This window comes from Gadus morhua, chromosome 18 (genome assembly GCF_902167405.1).
Source record: "Gadus morhua chromosome 18, gadMor3.0, whole genome shotgun sequence".
NCBI lineage: Eukaryota > Metazoa > Chordata > Actinopteri > Gadiformes > Gadidae > Gadus > Gadus morhua.
This window is the reverse complement of record NC_044065.1, coordinates 3,747,528-3,763,434: the sequence shown is the minus strand read 5'-3', so window position 1 is coordinate 3,763,434 and position 15,907 is coordinate 3,747,528. Positions and strand designations below refer to the sequence as shown.

Here is a 15,907-nt window from a genome sequence, read left to right as displayed (position 1 = left end):
CGTGGCGTTCTGGTGTCGCCATGCGGACGGTATGTCGGCCGCCCGCCCACTTACATTTAGGGCATTTTCGCAGACGCTTTTATCCAATGTGATTTACAACGTTTATGCACACATTCAGGCACCGACGGCGTCAGAGTCAACCATTGCAACGCGACCGGCAGCTCCTCAAGAGCAGTCTGGGTTAGGAGTCTCGATCAGGGACACCTCGACACTCATTGAGGATGTGACGGGTTGATAGGATAAACCTTCCAGGCTGTCGTGTTGTGTGCAGCAGACAGGGGAGCATGTCAGTCGTGGGCCGGCTGCTCCGAGCGACTCCTATTATTAAAACGCAATAAAACAACAGATGCAACCGTTTCGCCGAAGACGTAAGCCTCGGTGTTCTCCCAGCATCTGTTGTTATTTATTTGTTCCCGGTTGCACGTGCACACGCTTTAGAAACCTTTGCGAAACGTGTCGGAGCAGGGGGTCTGGGCTGCGTCGGCGTCCAAGGAGCCTGGGGTCCGATCAGGTCACAGCGATGCCGCCAATTCCCCCGTCACCCCCCCCCCCCTCCCCCCTACCCGAAATCGCCCCCAAGGTCAGAGGTCAAACAGGGGGTCGATTGACAGCGACCCCTGCGGTCCTGAAGTCCGAAGAGACTGCTTTTGAGACTCCATCACAGACCACTCGTGCGCTCCCTCTCCTAATTTCAATTAGCGGTGTCCGTCTCCTTGGGGGGGGGGGGGGGGGGTGCCATCCATCACCGGGACATAACTCACCAATGACACCGTATTGATTTTATTTGGTGCGCCTAGGCACTGCCTCATCAATCACCGGGTGACAGTTGCCGCGGTAATTGTGTGCCGTGACGGTCGCTAATGGCGACGGTCGCTAGCGGCGACTCTGTTTGACCGATCCCGCTGACCAATTAACCTCGGCGGGACGTCGGCCAGGTGTGTGAGGCGTCCTAATGAGCCGACGACAGAGTAAACAAAGGGCGTCGGAACCGGACCGAACCGGTTTTCCGGGCGAATGTCAGTGTGATAATCAACCCACCGGAACCGGCTTTGGCTCGTCTGAGCCTGAACTGGGAGAGCTGGAGAGCATGGGAGCACCGACTGCGTTCTCTCCCTCGCTGCGTTCCACACGCGACCGCTGAGCTGTGTGCTCTCTCGCGCTCCGCACCGTGCTCGCGTGCTGACACGCCGGTTTATGTAAATGAGATCCGTCCCGTCCTATCGTCTTCATTCTGCTTCGCGTCGTAGCGACCAGCGGCGGCCTTCAGCGGGTCAGACCGTGTCACACGCAGCGGGGGTCCCGGGCTCAGCTTAGTGCTGCCTCAGGAGGAGCTTCTTCTTCGTCTGAATCATCTTCCTCATCTTCAACTTTGTCTTCATCTACTTCTTCACCCTCATCTTCTTCTTCATCCTCTTCCTCAGCTGCATCTTCACCTATGTCTTCGTCATCTTCCTCACCACCATCTTCTTCATCTTTGTCTTCGTCTACTTCTTCCTCATCTTCATCATCCTCGTGATGAAGATGCAGGGTCTATTCTTACACATGCAGCCGCTTTGACCTAATCGAGTAAAAGTATTTTACATTCAATCATTCCAATTCATGTTTACACACGCTACATTTCATCCAATCGAAGCGCAACATCGGTTTTTCGTACGCTGCTTGAACAGCCAATGAGTGGTTCTTAATTCATCATAATTAACCCTGAGTTTTGCTCAGGGCACCCTGATTAGATGGTGAGGTAATGAGACGCAGTGGAGCGGGTAACACGGACGTTTCTTGGCTGTCGGTTCGAAGCGAGTTCCAGCGATAGTCCTGAGACTGAGGCCAGTGTGTTCACCGGCCATAACCAGTTGGTAAATAGGATTTTTTCTTTGACTGAGATTATTGTACTGAGCAGAACATCAGACCGTGGTTATATATGTGAAGTCCTTGAACATTTCTCAGTGTTAAATATTGTGCCTGTTTAATGCTGGGGTTGGCAAAGGAAAACATGAATACGCTAAATAAATCAAAAACGCAGGGCCCTTTCAATTCATCAAATATAATTATTGAATGCAATCAAAACCGCGGTAAAATAAATGTGTGCTATTCATTTACAGAAAATGGTTCTGTTAACACAAATAGTGTTCTCTATTGATTCCAAAATTATGATTCAGATGGATTCCATATCCAGACTTGTAAAGGTGCATTGCCACCAAAAGGAATCAAAATATTCTACTCGCGTTACTCGGGCTAGCAAACTTTTCTTGCGCGAGTGATTCAGCATCAAGGGAAATTCATGTAGATGTTCAACTATTTCCACTCGATTGAATGTCAAATTTGCATCGTTCAGGTTAAATTCGCGTGAACCAGATCGTTCGCAGTGCGCCATTCAAAATCAGCCACGCTGTCTGCTTGTCTGACTGAAAATTTGCATCTCAATGCGAACGAACTGGTTCGCATTGACTTTGGAGGACTTGACTTTTGCGCCTTCACTTTTGGTGTGAACGCACAGCAACAGTTCAGTTCCACTGCAGGCTCTGCCAATGAGTGTACAGCATTTCTATCGTCGGCTATGGTAGTGATCAGAGGTTGCATTATCATTTGAAATGAAATAATTTAGGCCTGTTGATCCAAAGCTCTGAAAATATGACACTTATCCAAGCTCTTAACCCGTCCATTAAGCACTCTCCTTTTCAAACCTGCAACACTTTTCTTTCTCCCTACAATTGTACTGAAAGAAGATTCCCCATTGTGCAATCTTCAAGGAAACACACACATTAACAGAAAAACAAACACACACACACACACACACACACACACACAGACACACACACATACCCAAAGATCCAAGACCCAATCCAGGCAGATCCGTTCCGTCTTGCCACCACCTCTTTTTTATTAAAGGTTCTCCCGCTTTTGAGCAATCCCGACCCCAGCAGGGGGTCGTCCGGCTTGGGCCAGGGACCAGCGAGACTTCCTTGGCCCCCCACCCCCATAGCTCCAGATTTAGCCTGCAGGTGCTTCAGCACATCCTAATGATGCTCTTCATCCTCCTACCGCTTGTTCTTCTTATAATACGAGCGCACAACATGTGTAGCAGCGCTAGTGCTGAAGTACAGCTGGTTGGTGCTCAGACTCGTGCGCGTCTCGTTGCGTCTTGCCTGGTCGCTCATCCTGCTCTGGTTGGGCATTGATTGATCAAGCACTTACGGTTCGACTCATCAGGCCTGTTGAGGTTTTGAGGCAACACTTGTGATTTCTCCTCATCTTGTCGGATTTTTCTCGCTTTTAGCGCTGAACACGCAGAGAAGTACACGGCTTTGAGCCTTCTTTGAACAAGCTGAAAGGCAAAATGTTTTTTAGCCGATAAAATGCCTGAAGGAAGCGTTATGTGAAGTAGGGATTATTATGATTGATGACGGTTGCATCGTGATTAAAAAGCATTTTTATATTCTGTCCATGTGATAAGTTAAGATCAGTCATCCAACTGATGTTTTGGTCTTTGGAAACACAAAATATTTGGGCAACATCAAACAGAATGCTCTGCATTATGAAACCACATTTAATCCAACCGTTTTATCATAGTTGCCTACAGATATTGCAATGTTTCAATAATCCAACTGTGCGAGACTCTGGCACTAATTAATTGTTATACATTCATTCCAGACCATTTATTTACACCGCACATTTCAACTATTATATATAATCGTCCCCTTACATAATAATCGTACTTATACTATTCTTACATTTGAACACATTTATAGATCCTATTTCTCAAAATTACTAGTTTTACAAAGGATTAGTATATATTATAGTATAACAAATGATATGATAACACTTCTATGCTTATATACCAAGCATAGATATTTCTAAATGGTAAATGGACTGCATTTATACAGCGCTTTTCTAACCAGTGGCCACTCAAAGCGCTTTACAATATTGCCTCACATTCACCCATTCGTGCACACATTCACACACCGACGGCGGAGTCAACCGTACAAGGCGACAGCCAGCTCGTCAGGAGCAGTCAGGGTGAGCCGGATTGCTCAGGGACACATCGACACTCAACTAGGAGGAGCCGGGGATCGAACTAGCAACCCTCCGGTTACCAGCTAACCCGCTCTACCTCCTGATCCACATGCCGCCCAGACGCCTCTACTGTAGGATTGGAGCAACCGTAACGTGACCCAGTATCCCCTCTGGGATCATCGATCCAGTGCTTCTCGTTCTGATTCAGATGAATCATCAACCAGCACCACGTGTGTACGGAGAATCGAGCATTCAGGATCCTCCGAGAGCTTTTTCCATCGAGGTCTTCCTGACTGCAGGCGGAGCTCCCCTGATTTAATGTAAACAGGACTTCTGTAATTGCAGCTGGGGATCCTCTCTGGGTCTCCGTATCGCTCCAGCAGAGCGATAAGCCTGGTGGGTCAGCCTCACCTCAACTAAGGCTTTTCTTCTACTTCATCGTCCTCTTCTCCTTCATCGTTGTTGTCGTCTTTTGCTTCGTCTTCTCCTGCTTCTCCTGCTTCTCATTCTTCTTCTTCTTCTTCTTCTTCTTCTTCTTCTTCTTCTTCTTCTTCTTCTTCTTCTTCTTCTTCTTTTTCTTCCACCACGAGGTCATTGAATTTTTTGAATCCTATTTTTCTTCTCCTTTGCCTTCGTCATCATCATCCCTGTTGTCGTCTTCATCTTCCTCCTCGTCTTTGTCAGCTACCTCCTGCTCCTCCCTCTTCCTCCCCTCTGTCTCCTCGACCTCCTCTTGAACTCGAGACTCCTCCCCCCCCCCCCCCCCCCCCCCGTCGCCACGGTTCCCGTCGCAGCGACAGCAGCCGACCCCTCCCCCTGTCGTTCCTCCCGTCCCGCGCTGTTGCCACGGCGCACGGAGACCTGCTGGACGCCCGTTCAGCAGGTCTCATGCATTATCGATGTGACGCGTGACATCAGTGCAGTCGCGCCTCATTACCGCCCGCTGATTGATAAACAGCCGCGGCCCCCGCCGGCCCTGAGGCAGAAGGGGCGGCGGCCTGTGGAACCCGGCCGGCCACGCCCTCTTGGCTCGGAGCCCGCGTGTTCCTGCCAAGCAGAAAGGCTGCTGTTGACAGTTCTACGTGTTTTTCTGTCCTGGGCTTCAAGAGTGATCTATCGATGATGTGTGTGTGTGTGTGTGTGTGTGTGTGTGTGTGTGTGTGTTGTGTGTGTGTGTGTGTGTGTGTGTGTGTGTGTGTGTGTGTGTGTGTGTGTGTGTGTGTGTGTGTGTGTGTGTGTGTGTGTGTGTGTAAGAGAGAAAGAGAGAAAGAGAGAGTGTGTGTGTGCCTGTGTTTTTTCTATGTTTGTGCTGAAATGACATCAATTACATCACCATTGTTCCGTCATTTTCTGGCTTGCGTTTGTGTGTGTGTGTGTGTGTGTGTGTGTGTGTGTGTGTGTGTGTGTGTGTGTGTGTGTGTGTGAGTATGTGTGTGTGCTGCAGGTTGCATTGTCCTTCTGATGTGCATTGAGTTGTTTTTCACGACTCTGTGCAAACAAACAGTCCCTTCGTCCCTCCTGTCTGTTGTGGGTTCAGTCCCCACCACCACCCCTGCCCAGAGATGCTATGACACTCGAAATCAAACACAAAGACTCACACACACATGTATCGATCCACGCCGGCCGACACAGAGCGAGGAGCGAGGCTGGACGTCGCCGTGGCGATGGCGGACAACACGCTCAGACCCCCCCCCCCCCCCCCCTGAGTGACGGCCCCCTGTCCCCCGGCTCCGCTGTGGACAGATGCTGAGGGTCCGATCCTGCCGAACCACACTGCAGACCTCGTTTCATCCCCGAGCAGGAACACATCATTAGATTTGGCTCTCTGCCCCCCCTCTCACTCCCTGGCCCCCGCTTTGATTCCCTGATTATGAACAGAGCTCTGGGAGTTGGGTTTGGAGGACCACCGGTGCAAAGGGGGGGGGGGGGAAGAGAATAAAAGAGCCAAAACACTGTGTCTGTCTCACCGACAGGTCCCAAACAAAATAAACCTGCCCCCAGTTGTTCCAGCCGACGCTCCCCGACGCCTGGCGAGCGGTGAGGTCACTAAGAGATCCCAGCTGTCAGCTGTTGTGGTTTAGCACGGCCCGAGAATCGTCTGGCGGCGGAGTGGATTGCGTATTCCTGCGGTTGATGCATGCATGTACATATGCGGACGGACTGACATATTATGTTAAGTACGGCGGGAGGGGGGGGGGGGGGGGGGGGGGGGGGGGGGGGATGGGATGTCTCCCATTGTTTCCTCCACCTCAGCTCATCCTTGGCAGAGAAGCTTCCTCCTATATCCACACTCTTGCCTCCTACCTCCTAAGCGGGCTGTCTCGGCCCCCTGCCGTCTCCACAGGGGGGGAATCACGCTGGATTCACTGAGCGATGCTTCACTTTAATTGAAGCAAAGTAGACCTGGTTTTGTCTGTCTGTTCAGGGTACATACTGAGCTGCTTGTGGGGACGTTAAACCGGTGAAACACATCTTAGTTCAGCAGTGATGCTGCCTGGTCCGTGACGAGGGGTGTGTAGAGTGATTAATGTGTTGTGTTTCGAATGGGTTCCCCCTTTGTATTCCTCTAACTCCTTCTAAATGTAATCTTTAACAATTCATGCTACGCCAACGCAAGGAGAGAGAGAGAGAGAGAAAAAGAGGCCGACCTCTTAAAAGCTCTGTAGACGAGATCCTCATTTAATTCACCATGCATGTTGTAAGCATTAAAATGGATCCCCTAAAACAATGTGCTTGTTTTTTCTACTTTATTTTCCGTTCACGTGATTAATTCGGGATACAACTCCAAGTAAAGAATCGGGCAATTATTTCCATCTGTTTGTTCCTGGCAACGGTGTGCGCTGTCCTGGATAATTACTGATAATGCACACAGCTTTGCGTGTGTTACGGATTTGAAATTAAATACCTAACTGTGGGCTGTAAGCGTTTTGATGGAACGCGCCGCAGAGCTTTTAGGGTTCTTATTCTTTTTTTTTTTTATTTGAAATCAACTTCCTCCGGTCGGACTTAGCCTCTTGCGTCGGGGCCCCCGTCCGGATCTAAGCTGCTTACAAAGCGGGGTCTGGAGCCGGGCCCGGGGCCCCTCAACAACACGTCACCCTTGGCCACGCCGTTCATACCGTCCGCCCTGCTGCTCGGGCGGCGGTGGAGGGCCGGGGATATCGGTTTAGGAGGCGTGTGATTGGTTGTTTCAGTCACTGACCCCTTCATTCTCAAGCCGTACCCCTCCCACCCCCACCCCAACCCCCTCTAACGCACACACATATGTATGCATGGCAGACACACACACACACACACACACACACGCGACACACACACACTCTCTCTCTCTCTCTCTCTCTCTCTCTCTCTCTCTCTCTCTCTCTCTCTCTCTCTCTCTCTCTCTCTCTCTCTCTCTCTCTCTCTCTCTCTCTCACATGCACGCACACATAAAGACATGTTTCCTGTTTCATTATGCTATCACTTCATGAGCCGTATCAAATCGTACACAAATAGTGTTCTCTTTGGATTCCCAAAGTATGATTCACACACACACACACACACACACACACACACACACACACACACACACACACACAAACACACATGAACCCTTCCATGAGGATCCCTTCTGAGCGTGTCCCCCTTGTGTTTGTCTCTTCCAGGGGCCTGTTCGCCGGCCACTACACCGAGACGCACTACCTGGCGGACGGCAGGGCCGTCTCCAGCTCCCACAACTCCACGGTAGGCTGTCCTGCTCTCAGCGTCCTCTTCTCAGCGTTCTCTTAAGAGCGCAGTACGTCAGACCTAAGAGCTGTCGTCTGAGTTGCATGTGTCAGAAATGTCAAATGCTCTGTGATCTGTTTTGAGATGCACGCGCCTGTCTCTGTGTGAGTCGATTCAGGTTGTAGAACGCACCTGGCTAACTTCTGACCAATCAGGACCAATCTCTTCCCTGATTGGTTCGGGGGATCCATCTCGTCTGTCAATCAAAGGAGCGCAGGACGGGGGAGACTGGGGAGGGCGGGAGCAGGGAAGGGGGGTACTTTTTAAAAAAAGCAACAACACTATTTTGGGCTCTTTCTCTCAAAACCTCCCTCCACACCTTTAATGGCTGCCTGTGTATTTCGATTTCTTTTTTTCTGGGCGGGGTAGAGTTAATAAATGAGGTTGGGGAAATGGAAAAACAGCTTTGTTTTTGTTCTCCCCTCCCCTGCATGTGGTGTACATTAAGCACGGCCTGTGTGTGGTTCTTCAGGGGTGGTGAAGGGAGGTGGGGTTGGAGGATGGCAATGGGGTTGGTGTTGGGGTCAGTGAGGGTGGTGTATGGTGGCACTGGGTGGTGGAGGACGGCAGTGTGTGGGGGGGCGGGGGGGGGGGGGGGGGTGCAAGCTGCGGCGGGTGGTGTAGGTTGTTCGCAGGGTGACTCAGGTTGGCTCAGGGTGGTGTAGGGTGGCGGTGGGTGTAGCTTTGGTGGAGGTTGGCGGAGCGGAGAAGGCGTTCCGTGCGCAGGCGCGTGCTGCCTGCTCTTTCTGCTGCACTTGCAGATTCATGTTTGATGAAAACCCGACGCGGTGCAAGCGGGCCAGGAGACGGACAGCTGTTTCGCGTTTTTAGCAAACAACCAAAGCTGCTCCATAATGGATGACGCTTCGAAAACACTTTGTTGTCCCGAACAGAGAAAACCGAGCGCTTCAAAGTTCAAACGGTTATGAAATCTTCGATTCATTTCCATTTGGATCGATTCCGTCCGCACCCACATGTCACCTCTGACTCCGACACCACCCAGGAAGTCAGGGAGGTGATGGATGCAGGCCGACATCGAGCCAGTGTAAATCCACGCCAGGTATATATTAGATTAGTGTCAGGTGTTAGGCCTTCAGGGAGGTGTGTGACTGTGGATGCGGACGGATACACAGGGAGGGAAGGAGGGAGGGGGGGGGGGGGAGGAAGAGGGGAGGGAGTGGGGGGAGGGAGGGAGGGGGGTGGGGGTGCAGAGGGATGAAGGGATGGGAGGGAGCGGGGGAGATAGGGAGGGAGAGGGGAGGGGAGGGGATGGGAGGGAGAGAGGGAGGGAGAGGAAGGGAGGGGGGAGGGGGGGCAGAGGGAGGGAGGAAGAGAGGAAGGGAGGGAGGGAGGAGGACACTTACAGATCGTATCGTGAACCTGATCCTGAAATAGCTGGCTTTATGTGACACGGGCCTCGCCATCCATCGCGAGGCGCTGGGAGGCGTGGCGGCGGCGGCGGCGGCGGCGGCGGCGGCGGCGGCGGCGGCGGCGGCTGAACCGGGGGTTGTTGCGCTCTAAGAAATGGTTTGCAGGTGGCGGGCGGGCGTACGCCGGGGCCTCCCCACGCTGCGACTCTGTTCCTCCACCTGCCTCGCCCCCACACCACAACCCCCCACCTCCTCCACCCCCCACCCCCTCCTCCCCCCCACTCTCCACCCTCCGTCTCACAGGTTCCATGGACGCGGTCATCCGTGGCTGGCGAGGCCGTTAGATCTGTCACTGCTTTCCGGATACCCTGGCAATGCATAATTAGAGCAATCTGTGTTCAGAGAAAATATGAAAGAAAACAACATAACGACTGGCTGGCCTACTCACAAGGGAAACTCAACGCAACAGGGGAGATTTGTTCTTCGGCGAAGTCCAGCCCTCAAAGTCTGTGTGTGTGTGTGTGTGTGTGTGTGTGTGTGTGTGTGTGTGTGTGTGTGTGTGTGTGTGTGTGTGTGTGTGTGTGTGTGTGTGTGTGTGTGTGTGTGTGTGTGTTTTTTAGTGTGTGTGAGTGAGGGATAGAGAGAGTGTGTGTGTGTGTGTGTGTGCGTGTGTGTGTCAGAGTGTGTGTGTTTGTGCGTGTGTGTGTGTCAGAGTGTGTGTGTGCGTATGTATAAATGCGTGCGTGAGTGTGAGTCTGAGTGTATGAAAGTGAGTGTGTGTTTGCGTGTGTGTGTGTGTATGTATGCGCACCTGAGAGCCTGTGCGTGTGTGCGTGTTTGTTTGTGTGTGTGTGTGTGTGTGTGTCTGCGGGGGTGTGTGCGTGTATTGAGCAATGTTTTCCGTCTGGGGTTGGGAGGGGGGGGGGGGGGGGGGGGGGGGGGGGGGGCTGCTTGGGGGATTAGGCGGGAGAGAGCATCTCTGGCGGAGGCCGGCCGACGCAGCAGATCGCTGCCATTCCTGAGCCCCGGACGAGCAGGGGGGAGGGGGTCCGAACCCGCTGAGGTGCATTGTGGGGGGAGAAGGGGGGGCCGGGATGATGGATGGGTTCGTGAATGCATGGATGAACGGATGGATGGATGAATAAATAAATTGACGGATGGATACGTGGATGGATGGATGGACACATGGATGGATGGATGCATGGATAAATGGATAAATGAATGCATGGCTGGGTGAATAAACCAATAGATGGATGGATGATGTATGGATGTGTTGAAGATGGGTGGATGGATGAATGCATGCATAAATGGATCAATGGATGGATGAGTAACTAGATACACTACCGTTTAAAAGTTTGGGGTCACCCAGACAATTCCTTGTTCTTTCCATGAAAACTCACACTTTTATTCAACAGTTTTCAGTTGTTTTAACATAATTGCTCAAGGGTTTTCTAATCATCAATTAACCTTTTAACACGATTAGTAAAACAGTGTACAATTAGAGCAGAGGAGTGACGGTTGCCGGAGATGGGCCTCTGTACACCTGCGTAGATATTCCGTTAAAAATCTGCCGTTTCCAGCTGGAATAGTCATTTACGAACTTAACAATGTCTAGACGGTATCTCTGATTAATTTAATGTTATCTTCATTGAGAAAAAACAGTTCTTTAAAAAATAAGGACATAAGTGACCCCAAACTCTTGAACGGCAGTGTATATGGATGTTTACATGGAGCGATGAATCGGTCCGAACAGATGGACGATATACATCAATAAATGGCCGTCTAATGGACACACGGAGGGACAGAAGGGTCAATAGAGCCATTACAGGATCGATGAGTAGATCACTCCAATGTGTCTTGAGGTGCTCGCCCCGACCGAGGTTCACTTCACTTAAGCCTGAACCAACAGTGAGCTGACCCCGCTGTCGCTCCACCCCCCCCCCCATCACCCCCGCTGCCAGGAAGTGGTTCTCCCTGGGAGGGTCCCGGCTGGAACCCGCAGCGCCTGCAAGGGTTGATCCATGCCTAATTTATGTTGCTGCGCTGGGAGGAGGCAGATGTATTGTCTTAAGGGGGAGAGATCCACAGGGTTCAGGCCTATGTCAGACGCAAGGCATGGCCTGGGAGTGACTGTATTATGAGTCACTTTATTTTCCTTATTTTTCTCCGCGCCCATGCTGGGTTGATGTAGAATAACAATAAGTTCCTAACAGCACCCCTCTCCGGGGCTGTGATGGAGCTCAACACTTTCGGTGGGGGGTTGAAGGATTAAGGTTGCTCTTTATAATTAAAATACGACGTTGCTGTGCTACAACGTCACATCGCCTCTTACAGTAATCTATGTGTATCATATCGTATATATTCCCCCTCTTCGTTTGAGACTTTGGAGGAGTAAGCACATTCCATTCTCATCGGGATTTAGCAGAAAGCCTTTTTAAAAAAAAAAAGAGAAAAAAAAAAAAAGAGATTCTATTCCTATCCCCATTTCGATTCATCACCGACATGATCTCATCAAAGAAACATGAGGTGGAAGCTCTAACTGCTGCACTGAATTCAGCCCTACTTGGCCTGGCCGCACACCCCAAAATCATATTTCCCCTGACTGCCTGGGCTGTTCTCACACTTTGTGCAACGCACTGTCCTCCTTCTCAAAGTATAAAGTTTGCAGAAGTGCACAGCGTCTTCCAAGGGATTTCACATTTTTAATGCTTTGTATGCTTTATTTTTGAAAGGGATTTCCATGGGAACAATTAAGGAAAAAAGTAAAAAAAAAGGAAAGTTTTGTGCATGTATAAAGCAGAAGATTATGCAAGGGTTCCTTTACTCTTTCTTCTCTTTCTTATTACATTGGGGTTCGGTATTCTGTGTTCACCGAATACCGAACTCCAATGTCTTTCTACCTACCACCTATGCATAATACCCTGGTACAGAACAAGGGGGAACCTCTTTCCAAAACGTCCGTAACGTTTCAGGAAAAGGCTTACAGGGATATGCTTCCAAGGGGATCGCACAAGTGAATGAGGATGCGTCGTTATACAGGAAATCCCCTTCAGGCTCCGAGAATGCTCTAAAGTGTGAAGAGCATTTGGTAAATTGTCTTTTCTCAGACGTCCACTGATCCCAAGAAAGCAGGATTAAAGAGGTCTGTTTTCCTTGTTTCACTGCACTTTTTGGGGGACTTATGTCACACCTGAGGAGAGCTCCGTCTTAGATGTAGCCGTTCACATTTCAAAATGTCAGCCACATCAACCACACCACTACTCACGCTAGCCGCGGTTTGTCTACCAGGGAAAATGTGGTCTTCATTTATTATTCTCACTCCCATGAACGGCTTGGCAGGTGGTCCATGGGAGCTGGTACATGGGAGGGGAACCAGCGAGCCATAAATTACGCTGGGAAAGTGGGAAATTCCACACAGATCTTAAGCTAGTTTGCGATGACGAGTGGAAATGGCTCCTGCTAACCCTGCCAGCGGCCATTCTCCATGAGTTATTTTTCCCGTGTTTCACAATTATCAGGCCAGGACCGATGTCTTTAAACTTTGTTTAAACCCTAACACCTTTCACTCTGCTTGTTGGCTAGTCCCGACGCTAATCTCGGGGTTTAATCTTCAAGGGCTAATCTTTTGGCTTCCTTCTCCTTTCGCCCTCAGACAAACTGCTACTACCACGGTGAAGTGGAGGGCCAGGCTAACTCGGACGTCAGCCTCAGCACCTGCACTGGGATCAGGTAGGCACCGTGGGACCCCACCCCACCTGGCCCCCCAGACAGCGTACACATGCTGGGGACGCTACACAGACCCCCTCCGCCCTCCAGCTCATGCTAGGCATGACGTTACGTCTGGGCCAGCATGCCTAATGCATCTGTGATCTGTGGGCTGCGAAGCCCGAAGAGAAGGCAAAGATATCGAGCTCTTCCTCCTCCTCCTCCGCACGCACTCAGGGGTGAACGACTGCCGGATGAGTGTCCAGACAGGACTTTATGGGATGTGAATTATGAATGAGCCAGCGTGACATGTATATGTTACGGGAAAGCAGCATCAGACATACTTTAATGCCGCAGATATTTCTAATGCTTTACGGCTGCATGTATACATAAAGACAACCCTTGACGTGCGTTGTTTTATGAAGCTTGAGACAAATAAAGATGCTCCCCTCTGATAACAAATAGGAGGAATTATCTCTACGGATGATATCAGTGGACAACCAGCTGAGATGTTTGAACCAGAGCAATGGATACTCCCCCTCTGGACTCCATACTCGCCATATTCTCACGTCCTCATCCTAGTTCCTCTGGTTCCTCTCCCAGCGAGATGTGAACACTGCTTGGCGCAGCAGACCTGGGATAAATCGCTCCGGGTTTGGTTCGGCTGAGGGTCAGGCTTCGGGTGGGAGGGGGCGGCTGCAGGAAGGTCATTAGCATGTGAACATTAGCACCATGTTGTCCTTATCTCTCTCTATCCCGTCCGGCCAACCGAATGTCGGGCCAGATACAAACAAATATAGGAAAATAAGTGTCACCTTAAATCACCCGTGCTGCTTTTTAACCATGGAAAACAGTAGAACGAGAAACAGGAGTTCTCATATCTTCTCCAGGGTTGTTTGGCGAAGGCCTAGGTTCAGTGTTATCAACTGTTGAGATGTGCCACCTATTGGCTCAACTCTGGGGGCTTGAGACGTACGTTGCAGATTTTTAATTAAATTAAATCATAACACACTCTTCAGACCATAGGCCACTCAAAGCCTTTTACAATGATTGCCTCAAGTTCACCCATTAATTGACATTTACATTCAGGGTATTGAGCAGACGCTTTTATGCAAAGGGTCTCACCACGGTTCATACTCACATTCACACACCGACGGTGTTGTCAACCATGCAGGGCGACAGCCGGCTCGTCGGGAGCAGTTAGCGTGAGGCGTCTTGCTCAGGAACAGGAGCCGGGGATCCGGGGATCGAACTAGCAAACTTCCATCCAGACATTGACACACCGACGGCTGGTGCCTGTCGTCGACGGTACTCAGTAAACGTCCGTCCTCTGTGTGTTTACGTCGTTCCGCTCAGAGGCCTCATCTCGCTGGGAGAGGCTGCGTACGTTCTGGAGCCCTCACCGGACCGCTACGACGGCACCCATCGGGTCTACCGCGCAGAACACCTGGCGCTCCCCGCGGGCTCCTGCGGGCACCACCTGAACCTGTCCAGCCCCACCGGAGCACCGCCACACCACAGCCCTCGCCCGACGGAGGACAGCCCGGTCAGGGACTCCGGCAGCAGGGTAAGGTCGCACTCTTGTCGGTGTCATGGAGAGCTGTGGTGATCCGTGGCTGTTTTTAACCTCATAAGAGTCTGCGATAATGATCAGCCACGGTTCTGAGAGGAATTCACGCATCATTTGCATGCTTGATGTCGTTGGTCCGAGACCTGAGTTCTCCACGGGTCTGATTTGGAAAGATTAGGTCCAACTTCTCAGCAATTCTTTAGCCCAAAATGAGTTTTGTGCGAATACCTCTTTTGAAGAATTTAGCAGAACTAGCACATTGTAAGCTTTTTTATAATTGGATACTTTATTATTATTTACTATTATATATTTAATATCATATTACATTTTAAATTTAATATTGAATATAATTTTTACGTTTTTTATCTATGTATTTTATCAAATCTTTTTACTACATCTTGTATTTATCTTAATTATTTATCTTCAGTATTCATCTTAAGCTCAGTGTGCTGTTATTAAAACAGGTAAATCATCATAGAGTGAAGTGATCAGTTCTTCCTAGTAGTGCAGTGTGAGGATCATTTCCCAGCTGGCTCCTCTTCCTTCCACCACCTTCGCTGTCGTAATGGCCAGTCGCTGACGGGAAGGCACGAGAAATAGTGCAACCCTTCAACCACTTTATAGGGATAATTTGTGAGGCATAAGTGTCACCGTTTATTTCACAAAAGGAGAGACCATGGAGTGATTCTTCCCCACCTCTCCATTCTTTACCACCCGTCCATTAGGGTGTAGTGTAGAGTGCTGAAGCCATGGCATTTACAGTCTTTAGATGTCCACTGATGTCGCATACTCATGTGTGTCCATTGTCCCTTTTAACATGATGACCTGTCTTCATAGAATAAAAGAGATAGCACACACACCTCACATCTCTAGCTCTCTCTGTTTCTCTCTGTGTCTCTCTTTCTGTCTCGGTCTCTCTCTATCGGTTTCTCTCTATCTCTTTCTCTCTCTCTCTCTGTTTCTCTAAATTTTCAACTCAATTAAAAAGAGCTTGAAGAAGAGGAACAAACGTTTACATTGCCAAAGCTGGTGAACAAATTGGAGATCAAAATATAAGATGCTAAATACTAAATAGCACGTATATACGTATCAAATATTAGAATCTTAAATACTAAATTCATATTCAAATTCAAGAGTCAAATGTGGAATGCTATACAACTCCAGTATAAACAGAAACATCAAAGACACACTGTACAACAGTGAGGATGTGCAACAGTGCGATCATTGTGATCTATCTATCTATCTCTATCAATCTATCCATCGATCCATCTCGCTCACCCAAGTGAGATTTCAGTGATAAAGAACTCAACAATCACTGGCCGCTCTCTTGTCTGTCAGGGCTGAGTTCCATCAACAGTAGCCTAGGAATACACCCGGCTCACCATAGATCTCGGGCGGACATCGGCACACATCGGCATGGACAGAAATAGCGAGAATTTACGACCCCGATAAACGTCTACCTCCATTTGTCACCGAGGCGGGTACT

The 15,907-nt window shown here is 49.9% G+C and overlaps 1 protein-coding gene across 1 annotated transcript in view; it reads left to right on the top strand.

Annotated features, from left to right (window-relative positions):
* LOC115531465 (disintegrin and metalloproteinase domain-containing protein 12-like) overlaps nucleotides 1-15,907 on the top strand; it is a 60,296-nt gene that overhangs the window by 35,379 nt on the left and 9,010 nt on the right. Inside the window, exons 4-6 of the mRNA XM_030340762.1 lie at nucleotides 7,656-7,734; nucleotides 12,799-12,875; nucleotides 14,208-14,418. Of these exons, the coding sequence (XP_030196622.1) occupies nucleotides 7,656-7,734; nucleotides 12,799-12,875; nucleotides 14,208-14,418 (367 nt within the window). The remainder of the gene's footprint in view (nucleotides 1-7,655; nucleotides 7,735-12,798; nucleotides 12,876-14,207; nucleotides 14,419-15,907) is intronic.